The 19766-nt window shown below is 36.3% G+C and overlaps 1 protein-coding gene across 1 annotated transcript in view; it reads left to right on the top strand.

The window, feature by feature from the left end:
• The window catches only part of LOC150090379 (A disintegrin and metalloproteinase with thrombospondin motifs 9-like), a 514590-nt gene that overhangs the window by 224190 nt on the left and 270634 nt on the right, over positions 1–19766 (top strand). Inside the window, exons 6-8 of the mRNA XM_090369090.1 lie at positions 2742–2866; positions 15669–15709; positions 19025–19130. Coding sequence (XP_090225216.1) covers positions 2742–2866; positions 15669–15709; positions 19025–19130 — 272 coding nt within the window. The remainder of the gene's footprint in view (positions 1–2741; positions 2867–15668; positions 15710–19024; positions 19131–19766) is intronic.

Genomic DNA, 19766 nt, shown 5'->3' with positions numbered 1-19766 from the left:
TGGTAATCTGAACAAGTGGAAGGATCCCATCAGAATTCAGCGTGCTCAACCCATTCAAGGCCTTAAAGACCTCAATCAGATCACCGCGCAGGTGCCTAGTCTCCAGCCACTGCAATTTGCAGAACTTAAGCCTCTCTTGGTAAGAGAATCCCTTCATTCCCCTCACCAATCGTGTTGCTCTTCTCTGTACACGCTCAAGCAAATCTACATCCTTCCTAAAATGAGGCCTCCAGACCTGTACGCAGTACTCAAGGCGTGGCCTGACCATTGCCTTATACAGAGGGACAATCACCTCCTTTTCCCTGCTAGCAAAATTCCTATATATCATTGACAAAACCCCATGACCCGCCCTAGCAGCCTGTCTGCACTGCTCAGAAAACTTCATATCTGACTGCACAATTACTAGTTGATAGGTTGAGCACAAGTTGATAGGTTGAATAAATTTAAGGAGGAACTGGACAGGCATTTGGAGGGAATGGTGTGATTGATTTTTTTTTTTTTTTTTTTTTTTTGGCTGATGCTGCATAAGCTCATACACTTGCTTTCTTGCATCACATGTCACTACTACTACTACTATACGTCATTCCTCTAGACGTGTGCCACAAGGGGAAAGGGTTTTCTTAATTTTTGACAATCCAGAACAAGCTAACAAAACAAAACAAAAAAAAAAAAAAAAAAAATTGAAAGATACCTGAAAGCGATAGTAATCAGGATAAAAGCGGCACAGATGACAGAAACCAATTTAAAATGACACGAGGCCTATTAAAAGTGTTGAGCACATTTATTGTAAAACAAAAGGTACGTTGACGATATCTTTACAGTAAAACAAAGGTATATTTAAATTTTAAAAAATTAAATTTTCTGTTTATACTCCGGGACGACGAAACGGTCAGGGGAGTTCACAAGATAGACAAAATACAAGAAACAGCACCGTATTCAGCAGTCACGGGCTTGGACCCCGGTCACTCAACGCACGTGTACTTATGCACCCGGCGCCTGACCACTAGGCTACGGCGACCTTGATTTTACAGTGAAACAAAGGTACATTGACGATGACTTCCGAAGCTGGTGCGCATATTTGTCTGTAGAAATGTGTTGGGGCCGATCTGCATACTTTTTGTGCTGAAAATCTAGAATAACATGAGAGAACCCCTACTTCAATCCATATTACTGCAACATGGATTGAAGAGGACGTGAAAAATTCCTCCAGTCGTTGACGGCAATTGAAACCATACCTCTCCAAAGAGGTGGTAGATGGCGATGTAAGGAATTGTCAATAATAACTAGATATATACCATGATTTTTCTCAGAATCACAAGAATTTATCCACATTTCTGACAGTGCTACATGAGCTTAAAAATCCCATCGAGATAGACGTACGATTTGGCACCTCCGTAGCCGAGTGGTCAGGAGCGGGAGTACAGTAGCACACGCTCTTTGAGTAGACCGGGGTTCAAGCCCCTGACTGATGAATACGGTTGATCTGCCAACCCGCACTGGACCAGCGTGGCAGATTATGGTCCATTTCCCTCAGCATGAATTGTTGAGGAGGCTTTCCATATTGCAGTGGATTAATAATGGCTGCACTTTACCTTTTTAACTACGGTAGGGTAACAGTCTCAAGGGACCCAAAACCAAAATGTAAGAGATTGGAAGATGCTGTTCTTCTGTCGTAGATTCAATTTTTTGCTTTTGTTCTGTGGTATTGAGGGATTAAGGTTTAGTTCCCCGTCTAGCAGCTATTCTTTGAGACCTTAACTGTGTAGGTGGATTAAGGATTATGTTATAGTTTGGGGGGGGGGGGATCTTTATTGCTGTTAATATTATTGATTATTCCTGTAATGAGGCTTCTTTATAAACTCGGTTTGTGGTATCATTGTTTTTTAAAAATGCCACTGGTGGTGATAAGCTGGAACTGATTATGTTACGTGTCTGTTTTATGGCTTTTATTCTTTTGGAAAAAAAAGTCGGCTTCTACTTTGTCTAATATAAGATTTTTGGCAATCACTATGTTGTAAGTTATATACGGGGTATTTTATGGACAGAGCTTGAGGCGGGAGTGAAGAGGAATTAGAAAGCAAGCAGTACTTCAAGAAGAAAAAAAGTTTCTTCTTGAATCTTTAAAAAAAAAAAAAAATTACTATTAGCCAGAGTAACAGTGCAACAAGCAAATACAAAAAAATCAGTTTTTAGATTTTTAACAATGAAACAGTGGATGACATCCTATGACTCCAGCATTGATGCTCATGGAGGAAAAGTTGATTTGGCAATTTCTTTAAAGGCCAATATTAGAAAGAATATCATCTTTCATAAAACAGTAAAGATCAGAAACATATAAATGATTTTAATGAGTTCAATGTCGAAACAGATTTCATTAAAGATTCTGTTTTTTTTTTTTTTTTTTTTTTTAAGTCTTTATGAATCGGCGATCACTGGCTACAAATTGTCCGCATTTCTCTGCTTACTCTGCTTATGGTGACACGCAGTCAAGGAATCCATCAATAAAGAAAGAGACTTCATTTAGAATCTTTTACACAAAGAAAGAGATGAGAAAATTGTAAAAATAACTGTTTTGGGTGTGAAATGGATGTTTTTGGAATTTCATTGTAGACGCATAGACCTGGACTCTAGCAATTCAAGATCGCGCTGTGTTTTACGTATTGAGTTAAACATATTAATTCAGCTGCTTTAATAATAGTACTTTCTTGTTTTAATCGATTGTGGTTTATTTTTCTTTCTAGGACAAAGATATAATCTTCCCTAGTGCTAGTAAAACTTTAAAAAATTTCTGCCGTTGGCAACAACAACACAATGATTTTGATGACGGTAGCATTCATCATCACGACACTGCCATCCTTCTGACGAGGTAAGCTGTTGCGAATTTTTTCTCTTTATTTTTAAAACTGGGTGATCTACCATCGTCCTGTGTTTATAAAGGGCGAAGTTAGATTACTTAGTTTGTAAAGAATATTGTAAAAAGAATTTCTTTTATGAATAAATCTTTTAGTTCAACAGTATGAGCTTTAGAATCGTAATTGCTGAGAACAATGAAACTTATTTATGATTAGAAAACATGTCTTAAATAATTAATTTTAATTTAATGTTATAATGTTGTAAAAGTAATTAAAGAATTTTTATTAGGTTAATTTTGATTAATATTGGAGTGGCTGAAGCGATGTCTATCTATCTTAATTCCATCAGTATCAATCAAGCGGTTAATTTCCAGTGATGTGGCAACCCTGATTCTAATATATTAATGCCTTATTTTGAAATATATTTAATTAAATTGCTTTGTTTTGTATTTCGCAAGATATATATATATATCCAAGGAAGTAAGTGTTGTCCCTGACTTTCACGAAACTGACTGCAAATCCATTATACGCTTAGTTGTTTTGGAAACACATGAATTGTGAAACAGTGCCTCCATCCTGAGATGGACGTTCCACGCTGGCAATAAACATAGTGATCTTACCTTGTATTCCGCTGAAGGTATAATAAATATACTCGAACATCACTCACTACTTTATAAAAGAATTTCTATCGAACCTGCTCTTAAATAATAATTCAAATGCCAAGATCAGTGTTCATTCATTTTTATGCTAAATATAAAGAAATCTGCTAGTATTCATAAGTACTAACAGAGCTGTTAGAGTATTATCGAGTCTGCGGTATAAATATATATTATATACAAAAAATTATAATAATAATAAATAAATTTCATCGATTTATACGATTCCGTTAACTGGAATCACGGTAGTGGAGAGAAAACATCCAGTAAAGTAACCAACTTCCATAAAATTGGTGATTCTTGCTGAAATTTTTTGCCTCATTTCAAAAGTGGATTAAAAAGTAAACATTTTCAAGAAATATTAGAATTTATTTTTCTTTAAAAGTTTTTCCGCAGCAATTGTAAGAGGTGTTTCCAAAACTTTACAGATTTCCCGTGCCGCAGCAGGAAGAATAATGGAATAGAGTTCTGTGTGTAATTGGTGATAGTGTTTACAGAAGTTTACTGTCAGTTCCACTCTCCTCCGAGCATTTTGACTTAGTTCCACTAAATCAAAATTTTAATCTGCAGTTGTTGGAAAGTGGGGTCCTGCAGCTTATGCGGTGGCTGTCAGATTCAAAAGACTAGGAAAATGTAACTAGACATTGGTTACCGCAGTCGTTCCCAAACTACTAAGATCTACGGACCTCTTCAAAAATCAAAAAAATTTGCAGCCCCTATATATATGGTCGATCACAGTTTCGCTGACCCAGTTCGGGAAAAAACTGGGTTACTGCATCGAAAATGAAATGAGCAAACTGTTCCAGTTATACTGTTCTCCTGCCCTTCGTACTGTTCGGATCTTGACTCTGTGAATCTTCCATATACAATAAAAATTGTAAGTAGTAAGAGAAAACGAAACGAGCTTTTCTTCTGTTGCATCTTCACGATGGAAGAGGTGCTTCCACTAATAGCAAAATCGCTAAACAAGATCTCTTACTTCTCAATATTCAATGTTTAAACGAAGTGTACTATCTTCTGCAGCAGCCAAAAAATAATTAAATAAATATGATAAAATAAAATAAAACAGACTGTTATTACTATTCTCGCAAGGTATTCAATTCAATTCCTCTCTGAACTTAACCAGGCTCATTGGCTCTGCCTATAAGTAAACCCCACGACACCCAGTCTTCAGTTGTTTCCTAAGATTTTATATTTACAGCTACCCCCCCCCCGGCGCCTCCGTAGCCAGGTGAGCAGGAGCAGCAGTGCGTAGTACGCGCTTCTTGATTAGACCGGGTTTCGAGCCCGTGACCACCAAATACGGAGAATGCGGAAAGCTCAGGGAATGACCACCCCATATCTCTGGAGCAATATGGCCTTAGTTGCTAATGCAAAAAATAAAAAATAATAATAACAGCTACCACCCCCCCCCCCCGGTTCCCATCTCACCTACGAGATTGAACAGACTTTCCTCAGTCATTAAGTCAATGGTTTATACACCTCAATCAGGTCCTCCCTTATATGTTTAGTCGTCAAACTTTGCAGTCTACAGCTTATAAACCGTCTTATGAACAAAATATTCCAAATGCGAACAAAATATTCCATGAGTGAATTTGTCTACTTTTTTGAGCTGCAAAACTTCAACTGAATGCAGTAATAAGGGAGAAAAATATTTCTCTTTCAATTTCTTGCAAGTTTTGATTATTTCGTTCCTTTCGCAGGAGTACGAGTTAATCATTGCAATTTATCTCCTCATAGTCAGTCGATACCGTAGAAATTACGCCTTTAGTAAGGCGTAATTAGCTATATTTCTATTAGGTCATAAGACGTTGAGTTACTAGTTGACCTATTGAAGAGAAGTAAAGATTTTTTAAACATTCAACCATTCTTGATACAGCTTTAGTCTATAATATTTTATTTCTATTTAAAGATAGTTCTGCATGGGCAAATTCCATGGATTTGGAGTGTCTATAAAAATCAGCATTTTATACAAAAACTGTTTCTTGAACGACCCTTTCTTACATTCCTTGTGGAGCGTTATTTCTAAATACCAGATTAAGTTCCGTATTCTTTCAGAGGCCAAGAAAAAATTGATTACGAGCTAACATAAAAATACCAGTTGACAGGTATTTTTTGTTGGCTACATGAATTTAAAAAATCATCTGCCATGGGCATTGTAAAGCGGATATCCGCATCCCGGCAGATCTTTAGGACCTGTATTTAACAAAATTAAATGGAATCTGGTTTAAACAAGCACTATACAGTATGGTAGATAGGTAACGCATTAAAAACTTGATAAAATAATTGCCAAAGGGATATATCTCATTATATATCTTGTTTGCAAGTAGGAAGTTTCAATGACTTATTTTATTCCGTTAGGGCATTATTTGGACGGAATGCACTTTTTATTTGTACAAATAGAAACCATACCTGACCTTTCTTGATGGAACGTTGCGAAACAGTTAAACCAACAATTAATCATCGAGAAGTTTCAAAGTCAGCCGTTTGTATTCATTTATGGTGTTCGTCACTCCAAGGGATACATTCTGGAAAAATTCCAGGTTCAACCCTGCGTTTAAATCTTGACTTTAAGACCTTTGCAAGAAGAAACTGCCAAAATCTACAAAGGGCGATTCCTCACTTGTGTAGAATCGCCCTTTGAACATGTTCTTGATGTCATTAAGCAACTGCAGAAGTATCGTTTCGCCTACTTCTGAAAGCCAAATTGCACATAATTTCACATCAGCTCTAAATATGGTGTTCATTTAAAGCTCTCAACGGTTTTCTCCAATGTAGATATATATCGATGAACATATAATGCGTAATCTAAATTGCCCCTAATTAAGTCAGAATCTCAACTACTTCTCCAATACCAATACTATTATATTCAGGGATCTATTCTGTGTAGAGGTTGTCGTTTCCCACTCGAGTTTCGCAGATACTTGTAAAATTCGTGGTTGAAAATTTCGATATGCTGTATATAATTTTTATAAAATTGCTAATGATAGTAAATAAAAATAAATAATTATAGTACAGTATTCGTATGTCGAATAACAGCAATATGGCTGTAAGGAAGTTAAGCTCTGTTTTAATTCAGTTCTGGTCCCCTTTTTGTTAGAAGTACAGACTTAAATTTCCAAATCACCCTCCAGTCATCAGCAATATCATTATCATAAAGATGAATCAAACTTCAATCCACCTTATATGGAATACATACATACAAACAAGAACGTCATGGCCCTTCATTCACCACATATTTTTTTTGCCAGATATTCATCCTAGGGATATATCGTAAGGAATCGTTTGTCACAAAAAATGTATAAAAAATATGCAGCAGCACGTAGTCTTGGAGAAATTGCTTCCGAATTTAAAAATGCCAGAACAACGCTTGGATTCGATTGCAAAGGTGATTCCCTCTTTGATAAACGATAAAATACCATTAGAAAGGCAGTGACATCTTTTAAAAGGGGCGAGTTACTCCAAAATTAAAAGTTAATTCACTGATTTTTCCTTTGTAATCGCTTCGAATCTTAGGAATCGATAAACGCTGATGCAATCAGATTAATTTTGTGATGACTTAATATTAAAACCAATGTTAAGTAATTTTTTTAGTAACAAATTACATAATGGTAACCAATAACAGCGCGTATCTAAGAGAAGAGAAGTGAACAGAGATGATAAACTAACTTAAAAACTAAATCCAGCAGTGAGATAAAACAATAGATTCCAAACAGAAAATTTTGCGTCACCTTCAACTAGAATAAGCACTATTGGCATATCCCCATCCCCTTATGGAAGCCTAACGATAATCTTCTAATCACATATGTAGATTTTCATCACCACGATACGCATCACTTTGCATCGGGTTTCACCAGTTCGCATTGCAAATGATTATCATGGTGGTCCTGTTCATCTAAAATTACTGACTCTCTTATTTTCCTTATACCTTGGATACTGGTGCGTTATGGCCCCAGCTGTTGATGCGCCATAAAACTTCAAATCAACACTAACCATCTCTCATTTACCGCTTCAGTTACTTTCATTCTTACACTTCGCAACTCTTCGCATCAATAGTACGTATTACGCCACTTCCACTTTGTCGTACCAACTGTGTTTACCATGATCCTTCGACTGGTTATCACGTTTCATTAACCAGTACAACTCAAAAGTTTTCAATCCTGTACCCGCCATGTAGTCTGAATAATTCTGTATTCTTATTACTTCTACACAGTCGATTAGCTCTTAAGTTTTAATGTGTTCTGTTTTGTACAAAATTACGAAAAAAAAAATTTTGTAACTTTTTTTTTTAATATTCTCGCATTAATATTGCTTTTATAATCTGCTTTATTTGTGGATACTGTAAATAAATAATGACCTATAATGTAAATAAATAATAATAAATTAATTAATTTGTTTTAATCAACGCCTTGAACTTGCTAACGATGCGAACCATTTACTAAATTTATACGAGTAAGATACAATCTGATCTATACACCAGCTATTAAAGCTGTATGGGGGCGGGTAAATGAAATATTTGTTTGGATTCCTATCTATCCCTGGTAATATTTCTATTTACAATTTTATCCAAATAAATCTGCCACTCACGCGAGGGTTATTGGTACCCCAGGAGATTCTTTTATTCTGTCCGTCACCTTGAAACAAAATGGTGGCAACTCAAATTAATAAGCAACGCCCGTTGAAAATAGGCGTTTGTCGTCCGATTCAAATAAAAATTGACGATACATGGGAATGTGAATCCTAATGTGAAATAGGTTCCATTATCCACCATGTTCAAAGAAGGGGAAATTCCGCATAAGCTGTATTTCTTTTATAAAATTGGAAATATAGCGTATGCAGTATTTAATTTTCACCTAAAAAGAACACAGATGTTGAGCTGCTATTCTAGTTTTTCGTAGGTAAAAAAAAAAAACATACGAAGGGCCGCCCAAAAGAAAAACATATTAGGGAGGATCTCCCTACAAGTTTTGATATTTGATCCTCCCTTTTCGTAACTGTCACTTAATTTTAAACGTTTGTTTATATATATTTATAGGTAGATAATTTTCTATACTTAATTGCTTTTGTATTTTGAAGAAATTCAGTTTCCTCTTCGTCTTATGTTGTACTTATGGTGTGCTTCGTCTTATGTTAGTAATTGTGTTGTCTCAGGTAGGGCAGCCACTGAACGTTAGTTCAACTATGGTGATAGTGTACCACGGCAGAGTTGAATAGTTTGTACAGTGTGTGTGTGTGGGGGGTGGGTTTCTAGCCACTCGTTACCGGGAAGCAGTGATCACCAGGAAGGCTGCTTCCCAGCGTCTACCCCACGAGGAGGCGAGCTCTGTTCACAACTGTTCAGTATTGTCTTAATGAACTATATTCATGGTTCATTAAGGACATAGGAAGTAGTGCAAGTCCTGTGACTTCCGATAATCCCCTATTGTCACGTACTGTGGTCAACCGCAAAAGAATCCCGCATCTACTAAAGATAATGCAATGCCAGTAGTTCCTGTACACAGGAACCCCAAGTCTGGCTACCAGTAGGTGTGGATAATTTCATCTCTAGTACACTATAGACCAGCGAATTCTGCTCCCAAAGGGGCTAGCATAAAAAAAAGGACAAATTCTACCCCGAGGGGCTAGCATAAAAAAAGGGTTAAAACTAACGGTAAGGAAATAAATGAAGTTCAAGTAAATAAAACTACATTTAGACCTGACTTGAAGTTATCTTTAAACTGAATTAGTTCAGAAGTCAGTTCAGTCGTCGATCTAGCAATGTAGCCCATTAGTAAGTGTAGTAGTTCAGTCCGGTAGGCGAACCAAAAGGTCAGGTTATTAAATGCAGATCAGAGGTAACGTTGATTCCAGCCCAATTAGCAATGATATTCAACAGAATCAATCCAATGCGTTTCGTCTAAATTAAAGGTCAATAAAAGGATTTAAGTCATAAACCGGGCAAAAGAATAAGACATAACTCCAGTCTTAAAAGGCGCAGCAAAAACTGGCATCTAACCTAGCAAGATTGAATTTAAGAGGACGAACCTTTTAAAGAACAATTGAAGATTAAAATGTAATTTGTAAAAAATTCTTTTTTTGAGAATTCACCTTCTCAAAAACCTAGATAAAAACCGAAGCTGATTATTTTTGAGATGGTGAATTAAATACCAAATATAAAACACTTGGTCACTGCACTGCCTCTTTGGTCGAGAAATCTGACTTGCCGTCGTTATGTAACTCAGTCCAACATTTCGCTTTTTCATTCTTTGGATTGGCAAAAGGATCGTGGAACAAATCAGGAAAAGTTAAAGGATATTCTTTACGAATGTAATAAGCAAAACCCTTGTATCTGAGATGTAGATACAGAAGTAACCTTCAAGAACTTGTAAATATATTGTTTGAAACTACTTGCAGTTCTCAGAAGAGCTAGCAAAAAGATTTTCGTTGAACACAGACTAGTTTGGATCCGTGAAACCATATGCTAATTGCATATTAGTAGTAGCAAATGAAGCAAGAAAGCAAGCTTATGCAGCATCGAAAAAAAAAAACTTCCCACATAACCTGTCCATCCTCTACAATAGTTTCTTAGTTCTTGCATGAATTTATGCAAACTACCCATTTCCACAACAGGCGAAGGTTTGTTCCACAATCAACTGCCCGTTGGCTAAAGGCAAACTTCCGTACATGTATTCTGCAACCATCTTTCCTCAATTTGAATTTATGCCCTCTCATGTGTGTAGTCTGAACAAGAGGAAGAATGCCATCAGCATTGAGCTTGTTCAAGGCTTTAAACACCACATCAGATCACCTCGCTCGCAGGTGTCTAGTGTCCGGACGCTGCAATTTGTAAAACTGAAGCCTTTTTACGTAAGAGCACCATTTTGTTTCCCTTGTCATTCTCGTTGCCCTTCTATGCACCCGTTCCTGCAGAACCACATCCTTCCTAAAATGAAGCCTCCATACCTGATTTCAGTATTCGAGATGCGGGCTAATCATTGCTTTATACAATGGGATAATCACCTCCTTTTCCCTGCTAGTAAAATTTCTGTACATTATTGACGAAACCCCATGAGCTGACCTGGCAAGCCTGTCTGCACACTGTCCGAAAACTTAATATTTGTTTGCGCAATTACCATAGATTATTTCATTTAACACCACCTTTAGTGTAGTCACGTAGTTAGTACGTTAATCTGGGATTACTGCTACCCATATGCATTTGTCAATGTTCAACTTCAATTGCCATTTCTCAGCCCATCTGCTTAATTTTTCCAATCTTGTTGCGATAGCATATCTTGATTACTGTCAATAAAGTACCCTGCCAAATCCTAGTATCATCTGCAAACTTAGATATTAAACCTGATATACATTCATTAATAAATTTAGAAAACATAATGTGCCCAGAAATCTGGAGACTCCACTAATAACATTAGTCAACAAAGAGCACTGTCCATTGATATGTAACACTTTGAATAAAAGCTGAACAAATCCCAATCCTGCTGAGAAATTCTGGACAAGGTCGTAAAAAAATGTATAACTTTTTTGGATAGGTTTGTTCTAAATTGTGTGGGAAAATTACAATTTTTATCCAAATAATCCAAAGATGCTTATTGGTGGTATCAGTGGCAAAGATATTCCATTATATATCGAATGCAAGAAACTGCCTTAGAAGTAAATGAATGACACGTTTGTTGGTTCTGGAACATCACTTACAATAAGATATAATGAAGCACAGGAGCACTGAGACTGATGATAGAGGAGGGGTGGGAAAGTATTTGCGAGAGAGAGAGAGAAAAAGAAAAGATCTTAAGACGTAACAGATGGTGACCTCAATTTATCTAGATGGACAGCTCTAAAATTGCTAAGTAATAAATGGATCTAATTCAAGAGAATCAATTGAGAGTTAATCTTGGGAATAGAGAAAATTTAAGGTTGTCGGTCTTGTAGCCAGTGGAAATTAAATTAATGCTGTCAATTTTTTTAGGACATTAAAACAGAGAATTTAATAAAAAGGCATTTAATACATGATTTTACTGATCAACAGATCAATAAAAACCATAATAAGCCAAGGTTAGTGTAAAAAAAGTAACTAACTAAAAAGAGTCTGCATATCGATTACCTTTGCTAAGTGAAAGTTTCAAGATTTCTTGTTAAGGATTGAAGCACTTGAATTGAGGTTAATATTAGTTTCGGGGCCTCACACAGGTATGTCGAAATCAAGAATAGAGGGAGCTCTAATTTTAAATACACGAAGCAGGAAGTGATGATTACGGAAGGAATAGCGGATGCGTTGAGTGAAACCAAGTTTCTCAGAAGCTAGAGCAACAACATTGGAAACGTTCAAGTTGAAAGGCCATTAGAAGTGAATGTAACTCCTAAATTTTGTAACCATAGAGACTCGCTGAACGGGATGTGAAAGTCGATATGGTTAAATAAACAGAATAAGTGACTTGTGGGGTTGAGTAAAACTGAAACTACACCGCAAATTTCCCCACAGTCTCAGCTCAGATTCTCTCAGTTCAGTATAAGCTATACGGTTGGACGCAAACGAACTACCTTCCAATATTGAGACAAATTCAAATTATCTAACGTTTTGCTTAGGAAGATTTGAATTTGGAAATTGAAGGAAATGAACAAGCCGACCATACAGCAAACCGCCAGCGGTCCCATAAATTCAACCTTCAAAAATAACATCCAGAGGAACAGCAGATATGGAGCGAGCAAACTCTTGCAAATTAAGCTAAATTAAAGCAGTGAAAGATATATTAGGAAGGAAGACGTAACCATCACCATACTAAGGATAGGACATACGTATTTTACCCATTCTTATTTGCTGAACCGAAGAACCGCCTCAGTGTAATCCGTGCTATATACAACAGACAGCTAAATATTTGTTACTAGTGTGTCCAGTCTTTACAAATGAAAGAACAACAGCATTATGTCCGTAAAGTCCAAGATACTGTACCCTAAAACACATCTGAGGTGATGAAAATAATATACCAGAAGTCTTTCATTATTTGAAATTAATAGGTTATTATAATCAAATATAATAAATAACATATCATCTGTAAATCAATGAATAAACTGTCTCCAGTAAATAAATAAAAAAATAAAAATAAATAATAATGAGACACATTCAATTAATTTAATTTTAATACCAATTCTGATACACGAATAATGTATCAGGATAACAGCTCCATTTTTACTATACTATATATTTTTTATATCTATTCGTTTATTTTATTTATTTATTTAAACCGCTACAAAACAGCAAACAAACATGCCTTAGTGTGTAGCAACAAAAAAGTATGAAGTACTGTATATTATTACGGATCCTCTGTCTCTACTTTCATAACTCTGAATGACTGTTCCTTTCTGTTTTAAAATATCAGCTGAAGGAAATTAAACTGTATAAACTGAAACAAAATTGAGTTGAATTCGCTGCGTGAAATTGAAGTCAACTCCTATTTCAATTTGTGCAAACTATCTCTGCATTAATCATAAACCCAGTAATGCTCTGGTGGCGACATCTAACGGCAACTTTCTTATTTATAAATTATTGCTAATATCGGGTTACACGTTGGAGCACATGGTAACATGCGAGTTTGTACAACAGTTATCAGTCATCATCCCGTTGGGACTTCCTGCGACTGAACAGTTGAAGCTTTCTTTCAGTTTTATTGGTCTTATTACTGCTGAAGGACGTGAGACGTACTCTGTACCCTCATCAGTAATCCGCTATTTATTTACAGGCCTTCTTGTTGGATCTATCTCGAAAACAACGGAGTCTTTTGTTTGTGTTCTAACCCTTGTTAAAGGAATCCTGTTCGTTTATGTTGGGTTATTATTAAAACTTTAACTGCATGGCAGTTTAAAGTGGGAGAAAAAATAAGTTTAACAAATCAGTTGTTTTGTTCACAAAAGTGGCTTGTCAACGGAACATTTTCTTTATGGAAGTACGCATAAATACGACCCTATTTATCATATAGAAACTGCAAGTTCACTTGCATCCTCATTATCATTGTGCATGCTTCTATACATTTATATCAGTTATTCTTCCAGGAAAGCGGCATGAATTTTCTCACGTTATTCGCGCTTCGTTCATACTGGTTCATTATAGTTTTAGATGGGTAAGTCATCAAAAGTAGGCAGTTTCCTGTACAATGTGGATGAAATTAAATGTGAACAGTCAAATATTAGTTCTGCAGCTTTGTGCTCTTAGACTAAATGATATTGAAGAGCGTATCCAAGGGAAGCCATCAGTTTGCTGATGACTTGAAAGTGAGAAGGGTGACTTAACAATTCGATTCAGACCATGTTAGTTGAAAATTACTTGGATCACTTACATATATGGTCCGAAAAATGGCAGCTAATGTTCAATGCTTCTAAATGTAAGGTTATTTGGAGTATAGAATTGTGGAATCACGTATAAAACTTTAAGAGAATAATTAAAAGTGGTTCTAGACGAAAGACTTAAGTGTCATGATTCATTCAAACATGAAATTTTCCATGCAGTGTAAACGATTCCAGGTGGCAAGCGATCTCGCTGCGGATTATCTAGCGATTTTGCTTAGCGGTAAAAGTGCTTTTTCAGTTATTGTTTATTTCTAGCGGCACTGCCCCCCCCCCCCCCAGCGGCTTTGGAAAGCTGGGCAAGAAAGTTAACCCCCCTCCAAGGCCAAAAGGCGAAAGTCATGGAATGCGACAATTATTGTCGTAGTCCATGATTATCTTAAGATAATTATTATCTTTCACTTGAGCAACCTAGGTGCTCATCATGCACAGTCAACGAAACTGAAAATGCAGCAGGTTCACCCAAAAATGGTAAGAAGACTCAGATATCGAGATTGATTGTTCAAAAGGGAGTCGTGAGCATTCTGAGACTCCGCTAAAACTATCAACCTTTCGTAAAATACCCGTACAGGTTACCCCACGTGCAACGTTTAAATATATGTATCTCCAAAGGGGGAGAATTGGGACCTGATGAATGTCACAGAAGATGAAGTCATCCAGGAACTGGAAAACCAAAAGGTTATACGAGTTAAACGCATTATGATCACGAAAAATGGTGAGATTGCTCCCACACTCAGCATCATCCTGATATTTGGTATACCTATCTTACTATCCACTGTTAAAGCCAGCTATTTCAACTGCCGAATACGACATAATACTGTATATCGAATCGTATAAGATGCTACTAGTGCCAAAATTTTGGTCAGTCGCAAATGGCTTGTCGAGGAGATAGTCTACCCAAATTGTGGGTCAAAAACACATAGGAAAATTGGCTGCGATGCTGAAATACCGCACTGTCCTAACTCCAAATCCTGTGAACTTCAGAAAATAGGAGGGAAAAAAAATTCAAAAATATAGGGTAGAGCGGAAAGTTACGTGCCAAGAGGCAAAGAAGCAAATTATATTCAATACACCTAAACACACATGCAGCAGCAACACCAACTGAAGTCTCAGTTTACCTCAACCACATCCATTGCAGATTGAACCGATCAGTGCTCTCATCATCTTCGGAACAGACTGTCGGACAGGACTCCATTTATAGTTCTGCCATTTATAGTTCTTCCAAGTTACAGTTTGCCTTACACTGACAGATGTTATAAAACTGAAAACATCAGATCCAACTAAGAAGGCAAACACTAATATATTAGTGAACATGGGTATCGATAACTCTGCTATCTCTGATGAACCAATCTTATAAAGCTAACAGTATCCATATCATCTTCACTTAGAAGATGACATGGACACTGGAAGTCGAACTTTTCCAAAAAAAAAGATGAAGCTGGATCGTCATAAATAGTGGAGTTAAACACCTTCATTAACCAAAACCAAATAATGCACCACATTATACAGTGGAAGCTTTCTTAGCAAAATTGATGACATCTAAGAGATAATCAACCATTATCATCATCTGCTTACAAGAGACAAATTTAACACCGGAATTAAAAATTATACGCTTTTAAGGCAAAATAGATCTGTTAGTTTTTATAAATATTTTATTTGGTTTGTTCAACAAAATCCTTGTTACTATATTGTCTAATGATAATATAAGAAAATCAGTGTGTTTAAATTACTGCTCTAATATATCAACATTTGACTATTTTTTATTGATGAGTTATGAATATTTATAATTTGATTGTCAAAGTAAATTCAGTATTTTTCCTTTCTCCCCAAGAGAAGACTTATGCCGTCTTCCGAAGACGTGTGATACTTTAGGTAAGTAAATTTCAATAAAATACATTCATTAATATTACATCATTTCGACAATCTCCTTTGCTAATTTATAGTAATTACACACTTGAAATTCATTCCTAAGCATGATATGAATGTAACATGGAGTGTGGTCTTAAAGTCCAACTCTTCCATTCATGGTCATCATTTTTTGTTACTGTATTAAACAATGTATGAACAATAGGAATCTGTTGTTCATACACCGTTGAATCTGGGAACAATAGGAATACATATTGTTCCAAGGTTCCATAAATTTTCTTTTATACTTTAGACTGTTTGTTATTTGATTTTTAGGAGCATTAGCAACTAAGGCCATATTGCTCCGGGATATGCGGTGGTCATTTCGTGACCTTTCCGCATCCTTCGTATTTGGTGGTGACGGGCTCGAACCCCGGTCTAATCAAGAAGCGTGTGCTATGCACTGCTGCTCCTTCCCACCTGGCTACGGAGGCGCCATACTTTAGACTAGTATTGCACAAGCGTTTACTTTTCATTCTACACCTTATATTTCTCTTATCCAATCTTTGGGCAACAAAACTCCTGTTTGATCATTTAATTTATTTAAAGCAGTAATCACTAAAAATTCAAAATTAAATACTACATGAATATGATGTAGTATTTAATTAAATATAAATTAAATTAAATATTATTTAAATTAAATATTAATTTAAATACCTTTGACGTTGTCTTACAAAGAGAAAAGAAAATTCCATGAATAAACCCAGACCCACTGCTAGCTTCATGATACTTACAATTAACTACAGTACTTTGAATATAATTTAAAGTTGAGCTGTATTGAATTATGCTGATCGGGAACCATGAGAGCGGGAGCCATATATCAACAAAACTCAATAAGGCCGAAGTTGTTTTAATTTTTTGTTGTACACTGGTTGGAAATGTTTACTGTAGACAGCCATATACCATGAGAGTTATTGAAATTATCATCATAATGAGAATATCAATTACAGTGCCTTTGAGATGCAAAGAATATTTGTCTGACCTTGCATTGAATAAAGCCCTTTGATACAGTTCAAATTCCGTGCCCGGTCATTGGTGAGAAATATTTCCAGTTCTGTCAGAACATGAGGACTATTTATGGATTTGTTTACACACCATGATCTGCCCTCGTGGGCGGCATAGTTGGTATAATAACCGTCTTCCCCACACCGGGTGGAAAGGAGTTGAGTTCGAATTCCGTCGATGACGCGAAGAATTTTTATTTTCCTTTTTCACAATGTAGCTGTTATTGTTTTAGTAGGGTTTTAGGGGCACCAGAGACTGAGGCCATGTTGCTTAGTGTATATGGTCTGTAAATTGCATCTTTTCTGAGGTCAATTTTGTGTTTTGTTGGACGAAAAACTCGAGTTTCCGGGAGGAAAAAAAACATGCTAACCTTGCCTGAGACCGACTAACTCAGCCACGTTGTGAAAAAGGCCCGTAAAAATTCCTCACATCATCGACGTCACTCAAAGGTCTTTTCCACTCGGTGGAAAAGATTTGTGCACAGGACGGCAATTCTACTAACTCTGCTACCCACAAGGGCACAGTGTGGCTGAGCTCGACAGTTTCAGTCTAGAACAGCATGGTTTTCCTTCCAAAAACTCGGGTTTTTCATCCAACAAACAGTAAATCGTACAGAACACATACAAATTTCAGAAGTGTATATGGACCAAGTTACTGATGCGCCTACAGCAACCAATCAACACCATGGTCTTCGTAGGAAGATTGCCTTTGTTTAACATCGGGCAAACCGATCATAGAATATTCACAATTTACAAACAAAATACGTGGATAGCACAGTTGGTAGGATCGCCATCCTCCTTACATCGGGTGAAAAGGACCTAGGTTTGAGTCACGTTGATGATGGGAGGAATTTTTGTGGCATTTTTCCTCAACGTGGCTGAGTTAGTCATTCAGGCGAGGATAGCACGGTTTTTCGTATAGTAAAACAGAAAATCGACCGCAGAATAGACGCAATTTACAGACAACATACATGGAGCAGTGTGGCCTTAGTCGCTGATGCGCCTAAAATTCTCCCGTCACCACCAAATACGGAGGATGCGGAAAGGTCAGGGAATGACCACCGCATATCCCGGAGCAATATGGTCTTAGTTGCTAATGCTCCTAAAAACCAAATAACAAACAAACAGCCTAAAATTCTACAACACCAATACAGCTACAAGCAAACTGAGTTTGCTACTCTTTGTGCACCACCTCATATTTTGGACGAACTTCGCAACGAGTTGCCTTAGCGTTGCGTTACTCAAAATAAAAGCCACTGCTCCATTGGAGAAGTACATTGCTTTTTATTTAAAGTTTTTGCCACTACCCATACTGGGATTTCAACTCTTTTGAAGTTGTTGTATTAGGGTTTTAGGAATATCGGTGACTAAGGCCGTATTGCTCTGTGTATATTGTCTGTAAATTGCTTGTGTTCTGAGGTTGATTTTCTGTTTCGCTGGACAAAAAAAAACAAGAGTTTTTGGGAGAAAAACCATGCTACCTTCGCTTGAGACCGCCTAAATCAGCCAAAAAGGTCGCAACCAGTGTTTTTATAGGCATGAATAATTTGCATAATGTGCTGCTCTGTAAGGTGGTAGATCGATTTCTGTTGGACACTTGGAATTTGCATGCCAGGATGTTTATTGTATCAAATATTCGCCTTCGGCGACACTGTTCACAATAAAATATTCATTAAAGCATTTTGTTTGTTAATTTTATCGAACAGTGTAGATAAGTCTATGGCAAAAGCCTTAAGCTGTGTAAACTATATAAAGTCATTGTCTGTGTTGGGCATAGATTCTTTCTGCACATAGCTGTGAGCAAACTGGGTCTGCTTAGTTCATCGATCTCATATCGTGCGGATTTAGCTGTTTGTCAAACATACACCACTAAATCCTCACGATATGAGAACGATATGAAAAAATACATGTATATATGTGCCTCGCGGTCTTAGTTGCCTTGGTGAAAATTCTGCAAAATTTAACCACTGTACCAATTTGGTCAATGTAAAGCAAATGTATGTTTTTTTTATATATTTTCCTACTGAAAAATACTACTGTCATCAGCAACCACCGCGTAGATGACAGTACTGTTTGTCAGTGCCTCGTTGATATCAGGATAGAAAGATTTATATACAGGATTGTAGGTCGGTATTACTTTTGTAATGCAATACAGAATTTGCAATGTTTATTCCCATATTTCAAAATCTGTTCACTAGGGTTTCATACAGAATGGTCAGTTTAGTTGGTTTAAATTCATATTAAAATTAACGTAATTCCTATTAATTTTTAATTTCAGGATTAGCTCAATCTGGAATGATCTGTGATCGGTACAGCAGTTGTGCGATAATTGAGGATAATGGTCTAAGTGCAGCTTTCACTATTGCACACGAACTGGGACACGTGTAAGTGAATGCTTATTATTCTTGGAAATATTGAATATTTTGTGTGCATTTTAAAATATTTATTTAAAAAAAGCAATTTAAATTAAGTCTTAACAAAACGGTAAATGACACAGTATATTGACGCCTCACTGGTTTCATCGGCAATTTTTGTAAACAAGTAACCTGCATTCTGTCATGAAAGATATCTTAATAAGTTGGATAGAACATTACATTACTTTTTAGGCATTCCAATTTTTTTACCTTAAATGAATATATTTTTTTTGTATTTACTTTTATTTAATTGTTTTTATGTGGCATTCCAGATATATGCGATTTTAAATTGACAATTCAGTGAAAATATTCATTGAAAATTTAAAATTTTAAGAAATTTTAAAAGGCTAAAAAAAAGTTTCTAAAGGAATCGAATACAAAATTTAATGAAAATCCCTTCAGCGAAAATAGTTATTACATGCAAACGGACAAACGGATATGAAGCTAATAGTTGCTTATGCAGTTCATTAAAAACTGAATATTTGTAATCATTGTACAGTACTGTTTTAGCCTGCTGGTGGATGTTATTCGGCTTTAAAATTAAGTATAGTTTATTAACCCGTGTAACAGATATTGTCAAATAATACCTTAGCAGTTTTGTTCTTT

This window comes from Mastigoproctus giganteus, chromosome 2, assembly GCF_048544385.1.
Source record: "Mastigoproctus giganteus isolate SK-2022 chromosome 2, ASM4854438v1, whole genome shotgun sequence".
Taxonomy (NCBI): Eukaryota; Metazoa; Arthropoda; class Arachnida; order Uropygi; family Thelyphonidae; genus Mastigoproctus; species Mastigoproctus giganteus.
The sequence above is the reverse complement of the archived record's forward strand: the minus strand, read 5'-3'. Positions and strand labels throughout refer to the sequence as shown.